Source organism: Arachis duranensis, chromosome 8 (assembly GCF_000817695.3).
Source record: "Arachis duranensis cultivar V14167 chromosome 8, aradu.V14167.gnm2.J7QH, whole genome shotgun sequence".
NCBI classification, from domain to species: domain Eukaryota; kingdom Viridiplantae; phylum Streptophyta; class Magnoliopsida; order Fabales; family Fabaceae; genus Arachis; species Arachis duranensis.
In genome coordinates this window covers 183886-195500 of record NC_029779.3, presented here as the reverse complement: position 1 = coordinate 195500, position 11615 = coordinate 183886, and the positions used below count along the sequence as shown (strand labels likewise).

Here is an 11615-nt window from a genome sequence, read left to right as displayed (position 1 = left end):
AATTATACATTTACCTTCTTTTAAATAATTTTTTAATTATAAAATAATCTAACTATGATTAAGATACTATATTCAGAGGATAATTTACATGTCATTTTAAAAAGGGTATGATAAAATTTACCTTTTTAAATATAGTTTTTACATAATTTTATCCGAACATTTGTTTATTTTTATACAATTTATAATTTGAAGAGGTGGGAAACAAAAAAAAAAGAATGAAGAGAGAGAGAGTTGGAAATTAACATAAGAACTTCAATTCACGTAAGTTCTAATTCTAATATTTAAACTCTTTCTTTTGTTGATAAAAAATATAAGAAAAAAGAAGTATCATCTAACCACCACGTACCCGTGGCTAGAATATTATTCTTTTGAAATAGAAAATTCAGAAAATTAAGGCTGGTAACACGTTTTTAGTGGCATTCAATAAATTATATTAGTAAATTTCTGACGAATAAAAAATAAGATTAAGTCTATTGAATTTTTTAGATAAAAAATTAACTGCATTTTCAATGAACTTTTGGGACTGAATAGTTTTTATTGACAACTAAATTAAGTATTTTTTTATAATAGCTAAACCACAATTTTATTGGATAAAAAATATAGTTTTTGTACATTTCCACGTATAAATTTAATATTTATATCCGAGTCCAATTATCATGTACGTTACGTTGATACGGGCTTTTTTATAGAAATAAGTGTATGAAAATCTTTATTTCCAAGAATACGCAATGAAGGAAAATTTTACGGAAATACGCATGCCCAAATCACGGCAGCCACCCACGCAATGGAGTTGGTCATCACCTCAACTCCGACACCTGCGAAATGGAGGGCAAACCTCCCAATTTCGTTGCTGCCACCAAGGACATGAAGCAAATTGCGGTCGGCGCATACGAAATGGGCCATCTCAAGCCCACCGGCCACGAAATGGGCCAACGGGCAGCAGCAGCAACCTCACATGCATTTGCTATGCTGGGTGGCAGGGGACAGTGGGAAAAAGAGCCAAGAGTGTATAAAAAGGAAGGATGTGGGGAGGGACATCATTCACGGTTCACTTGGAGTAGGGGGTAAAAAAAATTTGTTAGAGTGGTAAATGTAAGGTGAGAGTAGGTGACTTTGTGGAGCTGAGTCTTGAAAAAATGTTAACTTAATATGAGTGGGGGTGGAGTTAATGTTGAGGAGAACTTGAACCGGTTGGATGAACTTCATATAGCGGCACATTTATTCCATAAGGTTAGTTTACGTCATTAATTCGATTGCCGTACTTAGGGTTTGATAGTCCAAATATTTTCGGTATTTAAAATTTTTATATATTATTTTTTACTATTGTCTTTCTTGGCTTCTTTTGTTGTAGCCCACACGTGTTCTTACTCCTCATGGCACGCTCGTTGATGTTTTTATGGTAGAGGCCGCGGATCCAACCATGGAAATTAGGCGGGAGAGGCTTGAGCCTTACTTGAAACGAGCCGGATTTTATCATGCCTCTTTGATCAAGTGCTTCGAGAATGACAATCTACTTATTAGTGCCTTTGTCTAACGATGGCGACCTGAGACTCATACTTTTCACCTCCCTTGGAGTGAGTGTACCATAACCCTGGAGGATGTAGCCATGCAGTTAGGTCTACCTGTTGATTGTCAGCCTGTTAGTGGTACGTTGAGGTCATGGAGTAAGTTTCACCAAAGAGATATTTGGGAATGGTGTCATGAACTTCTAGGTGAGGTTCCTGCCGGCCACGTGGGGACAACCAAGTACAACATCAAGTTAAAGTGGCTCAGAACCCGTCTTCAGCAGATGCCGCTTGACTTAGATGATAATAGCCTCATGCAGTATGCACGTTGTTACATACTTTACATGTTGGGAGGTGTGCTTCTTCTGGACAAGGCCAACAACACAGTCCTTGTTCGATATTTGCCTTTATTAGCTGACTATGATGTCATCGATACCTACAGTTGGGGTAGTGCGGTCCTCTGTTGGTTATATCGTGCTATGTGCCTAGCAATAGATTACAGTGTGGAGGGTATGGGAGGGTGTCATACGTTGCTCATGTCGTGGATATACTACAGATTACCGTTCTGGGCCCCGGATATCATGACACCGTATAGTTTTTCTTTAGCCACGAGGTATGTTATCGGTCTCCACACGTTGTGACTTTTATCAAGCTTCCTTTGATGGTATAAATATAATTTTTTATTTAGTTTGTTGTTGTTCAACAGGTGGTATTCCACATGTTGTGCTTGCCGACCCTTGATGGTATTCCACACATTGTGCTTGCCAACCTTTGAGAACAAATAACTCATTCAGGCGATGGTAAGTAGACTTCACAATTGCACAGACTGGTAGATTTCTAGTGCCCTTGAGGACGGAGTTGATACACTCAGAAAGATTGGTCGTCGTGTGACCATATCGTCGGCCCTCATCAAGGTGCTGCAGCCACTTCAGTGGCTCTAAGCCTCGGATCCATTCCATCATATGCGGAGATGTCACTGGATCCTCACTGCTGATTAGCTCCAGGTAGTACTGCGACTGTTCTTGCGTCTTCGAATATGCAGCATTCACTAGGTGTCTTTTGGCTTCCTTACTCTTGAAACTGGTTGCGAAGTTGGAGGCAATATGCCGTACACAGTACACATTGTGTTCCCAGCCACACCCCTCACGTTCCAATGCGGCCTTTATTGCCACATGCCTATCGGATACTAGCAGAACTCCTGGCCTAGTTGCGACATGCCTCCTCAAGTTGGTGAGAAAGAAGTACCACGAATCGGTGTTCTCTCTTTCTACAAGTGCGAAAGCGACGGGTAGAATATTGTTATTGCCGTCCTGTGCTATGCCCATCAGAAGGGTGCCTGCGTACTTACCGTACAGGTGTGTTCCATCAACTGACACCAACGGTTTACAATGCCTGAAAGCCTCAACACATGAAGGGAACGACCAGAATACCTGGTGAAACATGACACTATCACGGTCTAGTGTGTTCCCGACATAGTACGGCCGCGTTTGGAGGTCAACAATTGTGCCTGGTGCGAAAATGCATACTTAGGGAAACATGTAACGGACTAAACGGACAATTACTAACAAGGATCATTCGATAGTAAAGTACAAGTAATACCTGGGACAAAAGCTTGCAGAGCATTTAGGTATCTACGCAGCTGGTTATATGATTCGTCCCAATTGCCATAGATCCTTGCGATTGCCTTCTGCTTCGCGTGCCAAAACTTCTTGTATGACACCTTGTAACCGTACGCTGACTCTACTGATCCTTGCAACACCTTCACACAAATTGTCGCATTGGCATGCACCATCGGGAATATGTGCTGACAGATGACATTGCTATCGAGTTGACCGTGGTCTTGAGACATTGAACTTGACAAGCAACTATAAGGCCCTTCGTACTTTCGAATTTCCCAAAATCTAGAGGACATTGTCTTCGCAACCCGTACCATCCAACGACAGTTATCCCCGAACTGCTTGCATCGACAAACATACCTACTCTGGTCTGACTCTACCACCTTATATTCTGCACTCCTACGGATGTTGTAGTTTTTAACTGCTAGCATCGCTATTTCCCGGTTAAGAAATTTCAACCCAATCTCAAGTTCCATCTCGCCCGACAAAGGGTAGCTGCTCGGTCTGTCCTCAACGCTACTCGAATGCATTGCTCCAAGATTTAAGGACAGGTAGTGTGCTGGTGTCGAGGAAGATGCACCACCACCTTCCGCTTCAACCCGTGTTGGAGGATCAGCATCGCGAAGCAGAGGCTGCGTCTCAGGCACGACTTCTGCCTCATCACCGGTGAAATCTTCAATCTCATCCTCGTCGGACGTATTTGCAATATCAGCATCAGGAACCCTATCGAACCCAACATGTGTAGAAGGGGCGGGGTGTGCTTCATGAATACCAACAATTTGATCCCGCGGAACGAACGCATTGAAGCTTGGACTTGGGGCCCTACTGTTATCCCGAGTCGGAACAAAATCAGCAGCTTCACTATTTCTGATACCCTCCACATTATTTGAACTGGACGAGCTTCCACCAATATCCTGAAGATTCAGACAAAGCTCCAATGAATATATGGTTCCTATGCTACGATGATAAGAAAACATCATTGACACATGCTGATCAGATTTTATCTGCATTTTTTGATACGCAACGAGTTGGCCACTGCAACCGGCATCCTATAAGTGGTGTGATGTTTTACAACCCACACTTACTAACCGGCAAGTGCACCGGGTCATACCAAGTAATACCTTACGTGGGTAAGGGTTGATCCCACGAGAATTGATGGATTAAGCAACAATATTATTTGATTGGAATAGTTAGGCAAACAGAAAAGAGTATTTGGATGTTCAATCGTACAGAAACTAAAATAGTAAAATAAATGGCTTGGGAATAAAATATGGAGAAAATAGTTAAGGCTTCAGAGTTATCTATTTTTTTGGATTAACTTTTCTTACTAACTATTTTAATTATGTAGGATTTAATTTATGGCAAACTATATGTGACTAGACCCTAATTCCTTAGACCTTCCTAGTCTCCTCTAAAATTCATTAACTGCCAATTCCTTGGTCAATTAATTCCAATTAGAGGGTGATGATCAAATTTCAGTTTATATGCCAAAAAAACTCTAATTACCCAAAAATAAAAGGATTATATGTCACGTATCTCGTTAAATCCAGATAATTAAAATTTAGGAGAATATGTTTTCAAGTTGTTGTTCAAGTATAGAGCTTTTCCAAGTTATACAAAAACTCAAATAGAAAGAGGGTCATACTTCCGTTCCACCCAAATTCATAAGATAAAGAACGAAAATAATTCTTAAATATAAATCCAAAACATAAATTAAAATAGAAAAAGTAAGAAAATCAATCCATTACAAATAGGCAGAGCTCCTAACCTTAACAATGGAGGATTAGTTGCTCATGGTTCAGAGTAGAAAATAAGGATTGTAAATTAATTTGTGTGTCTCTCTGTCTAAATGTACAGAGTTCCTATTTATTACTAATCCTAATTAATTTAAAATCTAATATCTAAAATTAAGATAATATCGTTTCCTAAAAGATAAGATTTGAATTTAAATCAGAATTAACTAACTATCATCAAGTCTTCAATTGATGGATGGGACCACTTAATTCCTTCACTCTGATCCACGCCTAACTTGGGCTTGGTAGCATGAATTGGAGTTTAGTTGAGTGAAGCTGCGCCTAATTTGGGCTTTAGTGTGCCTAACTTGGGCTTTAGTGCGCCTAACTTGAGATGGGCCAGACCAATCTCGCGTATTGTTGTTGTGTTTTGCGCCTAATTTGGAAAATCTCAAGTTAGGCGCAGCCTTGGCCACGATTTCGGAGAAGAAGTATGGACTATTATATATCGTTAGAAAGCTCTAGAAGTTAGCTTTTCAACGCCACTGAAATCACGTCCATTGGATCTCTGTAGCTCGAGTTATTCAGGTTTGAGTGCAGAGAGGTCAGGGTTGACAGCATCATTCGCCTTCATCTCTTCTTCTGCAGAAACTCCATCAAATCCAGCTGAATGGTACCTAAAATAAATAAAATTGCACAAAACTAAAAATAGCATCCATAGTGGCTAAAATATAATTAATTCTTAATTAAACTCAACAAATTAGATGCAAATTCACTAGAAAAAGATAAACAAGATGCTCACGCATCACAACACCAAACTTAAACTGTTGCTTGTCCTCAAGCAACCAAAACTAATATAAGTTTAGGATGTGAATTTGCATGAGAATGAGAGTTAGATTAAGCTCGTGTCTCTTCTTATAGTGGGGTTTACAACTGCATTTCTGAATAGGTTTGGCATCTCACTTTATCCTTTGAAGTTTAGAATGATTGGAATCCATAGGAACTCAGAATTCAGATAGTGTTATTGATTCTCCTAGTTCAGTATGTTGATTCTTGAACACAGCTACTTTATGAGTCTTGGCCGTGACCCTAAGCGTTTTGTTTTCCAGTATTACCACCGGATACATAAATGGCACAGACACATAATCGGGTGATTCTTTTCAGATTGTGACTCAGCTTTACTAGAGTCCCCAGTTAGAGGTGCCCAGAGTTCTTAAGCACACTCTTTTTGCTTTGGATCAAGACTTTAACCGCTTAGTCTCAAGCTTTTCACTTGACACCTTCATGCCACAAGCATATGGTTAAGGACAGCTTAATTTAGCCGCTTAGGCTAGAGTTTTATTCCTTTGGGCCCTCTTATCCATTAATGCTCAAAGCATTGTATCCTTTTTACCCTTTGCCTTTTAGTTTAAAGGGTTATTGGCTTTTTCTGCTTGCTTTTCTCTCTTTATTTATTTTTTTGTTTTTTTTTGTTGTTTTTTTTATCTTTATATTTTTTACTGCTTTTTCTTGCTTCAAGAATCAATTTTATGATTTTTCAGATTATCCATAACATTTCTCTTTTTTCATCATTCTTTCAAGAGCCAACAATTTTAACATTCATAAATTTCATTATAAAAAATATGCATTGTTCATATCATGCATTCAGAATTACAGAAGATACCACCACATTTAAGTAAATAAGACTACTTTTTAATATTAACTCAATTTCTCATGCAATACATCACTTATTTTCTTTTCTTTTTAGATTTAAGTTCAGTGAGTGGTACATGAAACATCTTTTCAAAATTAAAGCAATTAAAAGAAAACTAAACTAGTCCTAGGATTCTAACTAATAAATGATCATGCAACAAACAAAGCAAAATAGCAGAAAATTGGAACATAATATAGAAAAAGAGGAGAGGAATAAGAAATATGAAAGGAACTCAACCACCTTAGTTATCCTAGCGGTCGTTTTATTCTTCAGGTTGTGCTCCTCAGTGAAGATGATTCGCCTCCCTTTTGGTGCCATAGAAATAAACAGAAAACCTTTAAGCAAAGCGTCAATACCAAACTTAAAGGTTTGCTTGTCTTCAAGCAAAGAAGAACTGAGGTGTCCGGTTTCTGTGATAAAATAGCTGCATGATCAGAAAATTAGTAAGAACTCAATAGAAATAAGTAAGAAAACTACTACTACGAAAATTAACTAAGGATACGAAATTATCGGGTTGCCTCCCGACAAGCGCTCTTTTATCGTCACTAGCTTGACAGTCAGCTCCTCTAAGGAGGAGGATCATAGGGGCTCAGCTCTTCACCCCTTACTTTGAACTTCTTTCCTGTGTCTCCATAACGTAGCTCAATATGCTCCAGAAAGAGGATTCTAATTACTGTATAAATCCATGCTGGATTGCTGGTCAACACCACCTTCATTCCTGGGGAGAAACCTTCAGTGGGGATCTTTTTGTTTCTCCATCCTCTGGGTACTTTCTTCTTTTTGGAAACCTCCTCCTTGGTAGATGATGCATTCCCAACACCAAACTTAGGTTTGATGTCAGGAGGAATTTTATTGATTGTTACCAAGGGAGGTTTGAGTTACAGATTTTGCTGTGTATCATCAGGGGGTTTTTGAAGGATTGGATCAATAAGCTCAGTCTGCATGCAGCTCTCTTCTTCACCTGCTGAATGTACATCTTTGAAAACATGGAAGACTAGTTGCTCATCATGCACTCTAAGCACTAATTCACCCTCTTTTACATCAATCAGAGCTCTTCCTGTGGCTAGAAATGGTCTTCCTAGAATTATAGAGGCATTCTCATTCTCCCCTGTGTCAAGAATCACAAAGTCTGCTGGGAGGAAGAACTTACCCACTTTGACCAAGATATTCTCCACTAATCCATATGCAGGCTTCATAGATTTGTCTGCCATCTGTAATGCTATCTTTGTGGGTTGTGCCTCTTGGATTTGCAACTTCTTCATCACAGACAAGGGCATCAAATTGATGCTTGCTCCCAGATCACACAATGCCTTCTCAAAGGTTGTTCTCCCAATGGTGCATGGAATTTGAAAGCTCCCTAGATCTGGCATCTTCCTTGACAAGTTATTCTGAATGACAGCACTACATTCCTTAGTCAGGACTACTATCTCATCTCCCTTTAAACGCTTTTTCTTTGACAACAGCTCCTTCATGAACTTGACATAGATAGGCATTTGCTCCAAAACCTCAGCAAAAGGAATATTGATTTGTAACTTTCTGAAGATTTTCAAGAACTTTGAGAACTGCTTGTCCTTGGTCTCCTTTTGAAGTCTCTAAGGATATGGCATTTTAGGCTTGTACTCAGGAGCCTTTGGCAATGTAGGATGAGTGTCAAGAGAGTCTGGGAATGGATTGTCCGCACGCTTTGGAGGGGCATGCTCTATGTCTTCCTTCTTCTCCTCTGGAGCTTCTTTTTCAACTAACTCTTCATTGACCTTGGTCTCAGAGCCAGCTACTTTACCACTTCTCAATTGAATAACATTGCAGTCTTCTCCTGGGTTCACCATTGTATTACCTTGAAATGTACTTGCAGACATCTCAAGTATTTGCTTGCTCAGTTGGCCTACTAGCACCTCTAAATTTCTAACGGAGGCTCTGGTTTCCTGCATAAATTGTGCTTCCGTACTTGCCATTTGTCCACTTATCATGGAGATAGCCTTGCATTCTTCTCTTGGATTTAGAATTGTGTTACTAGGAAGGCTATTAGTGGTCCTCTGATCGATTTCATTAACTCTGGTGGCTATTTGACCCATTTGAATCTCCATGTTTTTGATGGATGCTCTGGTTTCCTGTCTAAAACCTGTCAATATTGCTTCCAAATCATTGTTCTGCTGGAAACTGCCCTGAGAACTATTGTTGAAGTTCTGAGGTCTCTGAGGTTGATCCCTCCATCCAAAATTTGGGTGATTCTTCCACCCCGAATTGTATGTCTTAGAATATGGATCATTGTTGGAATTCCTAGGACCACTCCCCATGTAATTCACCTGTTCAGAAGAGGGTTGAGCATAATCATAATTATCATTTTGCACAAAATTATCTGTCATGTCATAAGAGACCTCTTGAGGTAGATTTTGGGTGTTGATAGCTGAGACTTGCATGCCACGCAGCTGTTGAGTAAGTAGACTCATTTGCTGAGACATAAGCTTATTTTGAGCAAGAAGAGCATTAAGAGTTTCTACTTCCATGACACCCTTCTTCTGAGGAGTCTCAGAGTTCACAGGATTCCTATTAGATGAGTATAAGTATTGGTTGCTAGCAACTAATTCAATAAGCTCAATAGTCTCCTCCGGTGTCTTCTTCTTATGCAATGAACCTCCTGCAGAATTGTCTAAGCACATCTTGGACATTTCACCCAAGCCTTCATAAAAGATATCTAGTTGAGTCCATTTGGAGAACATGTCCGGAGGGCATTGCCTAGTCAGTAGCTTTTATCTCTCCCAAGCTTCATAAAGAGTTTCACATTCCATTTGCTTGAAGGTCTGAACCGCCACCCTAAGCTTAGTCAGCTTCTTTGGTGGAAAAAATTTAGTCAAAAACTCAATAACCACCTTGTTCCAAGTATCCAAACTCTCCTTGGGTTGGGAATCTAGCCATAGCTTTGCTCCATCCCTCAGAGCAAACGGAAAGAGCATTAGTTTGTACACATCTGGGTTCACTCCGTTTGTCTTCACAGTATCACAAATTTGCAGAAAACTTGAAATGAATTGATATGGGTCTTCGTGGGGAAGACCATGATACTGGCAGTTTTGTTGTACCAGGGTGACCAGTTGTGGCTTCAACTCGAAGTTGTTTGCAGCTATAGGAGGCACCACAATGCTTTTTCCATAAAGATCTGCAGTAGGAGCAGAATAAGAGCCAAGGACTCTCATTTGTTGCTCATTCGCATTAGGATTTGCCACATTGGCATTATTAGCATTGTTAGCATCCATAGTGGATTCTGCAGCCTTGTAAAGTCTTGCCTGTTATAAACGTCGCCTGAAAGTTCTTTCAGGTTCAGGATCAAAGTCTAAGAGATGTTCTTTGTCTTTGTTCCTACGCATAAACAAACAGAAAACAAGAAAGAATGGGAATCTCTACGTCAGAGTGCAGAGAATTCCCAATGAGGTAACCTGTGTAAAGAGATAAAAATATTGAATAAAATAAATAAATAAATAGATAACACCAAACTTAATTTCAGAAATTAAGAAAAATATTGGTGCTATTTATTTATTTAAAATTTTTTTGAAAATATTTTTTTTAATAAAAGAAAAAAAACAAAAAGAAAAAAAAGGAAAACGTGACAGGGGAAGGGGGGAACAAAAGAAAAAAAAAGAAAGTGTAAAAAGAAAAAATATTAACGTAAAAAAGTTTTTTTTAAATAGATTTTAATAAAATTAAAAATAAAACGCCTAATCTAAGCAATCAAACAACTGATAGTTGTTAATCACAGTCAATCCTCGGTAACGGCGCCAAAAACTTGGTATGATGTTTTACAACCCACACTTACTAACCGGCAAGTGCACCGGGTCGTACCAAGTAATACCTTACGTGAGTAAGGGTCGATCCCACGAGAATTGATGGATTAAGGAACAATAGTATTTGATTGGATTAGTTAGGCAAACAGAAAAGAGTATTTGGATGTTCAATCGTACAGAAACTAAAATAGTAAAATAACTGGCTTGGGAATAAAATATGGAGAAAATAGTTAAGGCTTCAGAGTTATCTATTTTTCTGAATTAACTTTTCTTACTAACTATTTTAATTATGTAGGATTTAATTTATGGCAAACTATATGTGACTAGACCCTAATTCCTCAGACCTTTTTAGTCTCCTCTAAAATTCATTAACTGCCAATTTCTTGGTCAATTAATTCCAATTAGAGGGTGATAATCAAATTTCAGTTTATATGCCAAAAAAACTCTAATTACCAAAAAATAAAAGGATTATATATCACGTATCCCGTTAAATCCAGATAATTAAAATTTAGGAGAATATGTTTTCATGCTGTTGTTTAAGTATAGAGCTTTTCCAAGTTATACAAAAACTCAAATAGAAAGAGGATCATACTTCCGTTCCACCCAAATTCATAAGATAAAGAAAGAAAATAATTCTTAAATATAAATCCAAAACATAAATTAAAATAGAAAAAGTAAGAAAATCAATCCATTACAAATAGGCAGAGCTCCTAACCTTAACAATGGAGGATTAGTTGCAAAGAAAATCAATCCATTACAAATAGGCAGAGCTCCTAACCTTAACAATGGAGGATTAGTTGCTCATGGTTCAGAGTAGAAAATAAGGATTGTAAATTAATCTGTGTGTCTCTCTGTCTAAATGTACAGAGTTCCTATTTATTACTAATCCTGATTAATTTAAAATCTAATATCTAAAATTAAGATAATATCTTTTCCTAAAAGATAAGATTTGAATTTAAATCAGAATTAACTAACTATCATCAAGTCTTCAATTGATGGATGGGGACCACTTAATTCCTTCACTCCGATCCACGCCTAACTTAGGCTTGGTAGCATGAATTGGAGTTTAGTTGAGTGAAGCTGCCCCTAATTTGGGCTTTAGTGCGCCTAACTTGAGATGGGCCGGACCAATCTCGCGTATTGTTGTTGTGTTTTGCGCCTAATTTGGAAAATCTCAAGTTAGGCGCAGCCTTGGTCGCGATTTCGGAGAAAAAGTATGGACTATTATATATCGTTGGAAAGCTAAAACGCCACTGGAATCACGTCCATTGGACCTCTGTAGCTCGAGTTATTCA

General features: G+C 38.5%; 2 protein-coding genes across 2 annotated transcripts; one reads left to right on the top strand and one right to left on the bottom strand.

The window, feature by feature from the left end:
* The first annotated feature begins 1606 nt into the window (after nt 1–1606).
* On the top strand, nt 1607–2146 carry LOC127741118 (protein MAIN-LIKE 1-like). Its single transcript, XM_052252746.1, has one exon. It carries the CDS (start codon nt 1607–1609, stop codon nt 2144–2146), a length of 540 nt encoding a protein of 179 aa, XP_052108706.1.
* Nucleotides 2147–2185: 39 nt separating this feature from the next.
* On the bottom strand, nt 2186–4131 carry LOC127741117 (uncharacterized). The gene is made up of 2 exons (XM_052252745.1): nt 3105–4131; nt 2186–3012 (listed from the first exon to the last, which is right to left on the bottom strand). Exons 1-2 carry the CDS (start codon nt 4129–4131, stop codon nt 2186–2188), a joined length of 1854 nt encoding a protein of 617 aa, XP_052108705.1.
* Between the last annotated feature and the right edge of the window lie 7484 nt (nt 4132–11615).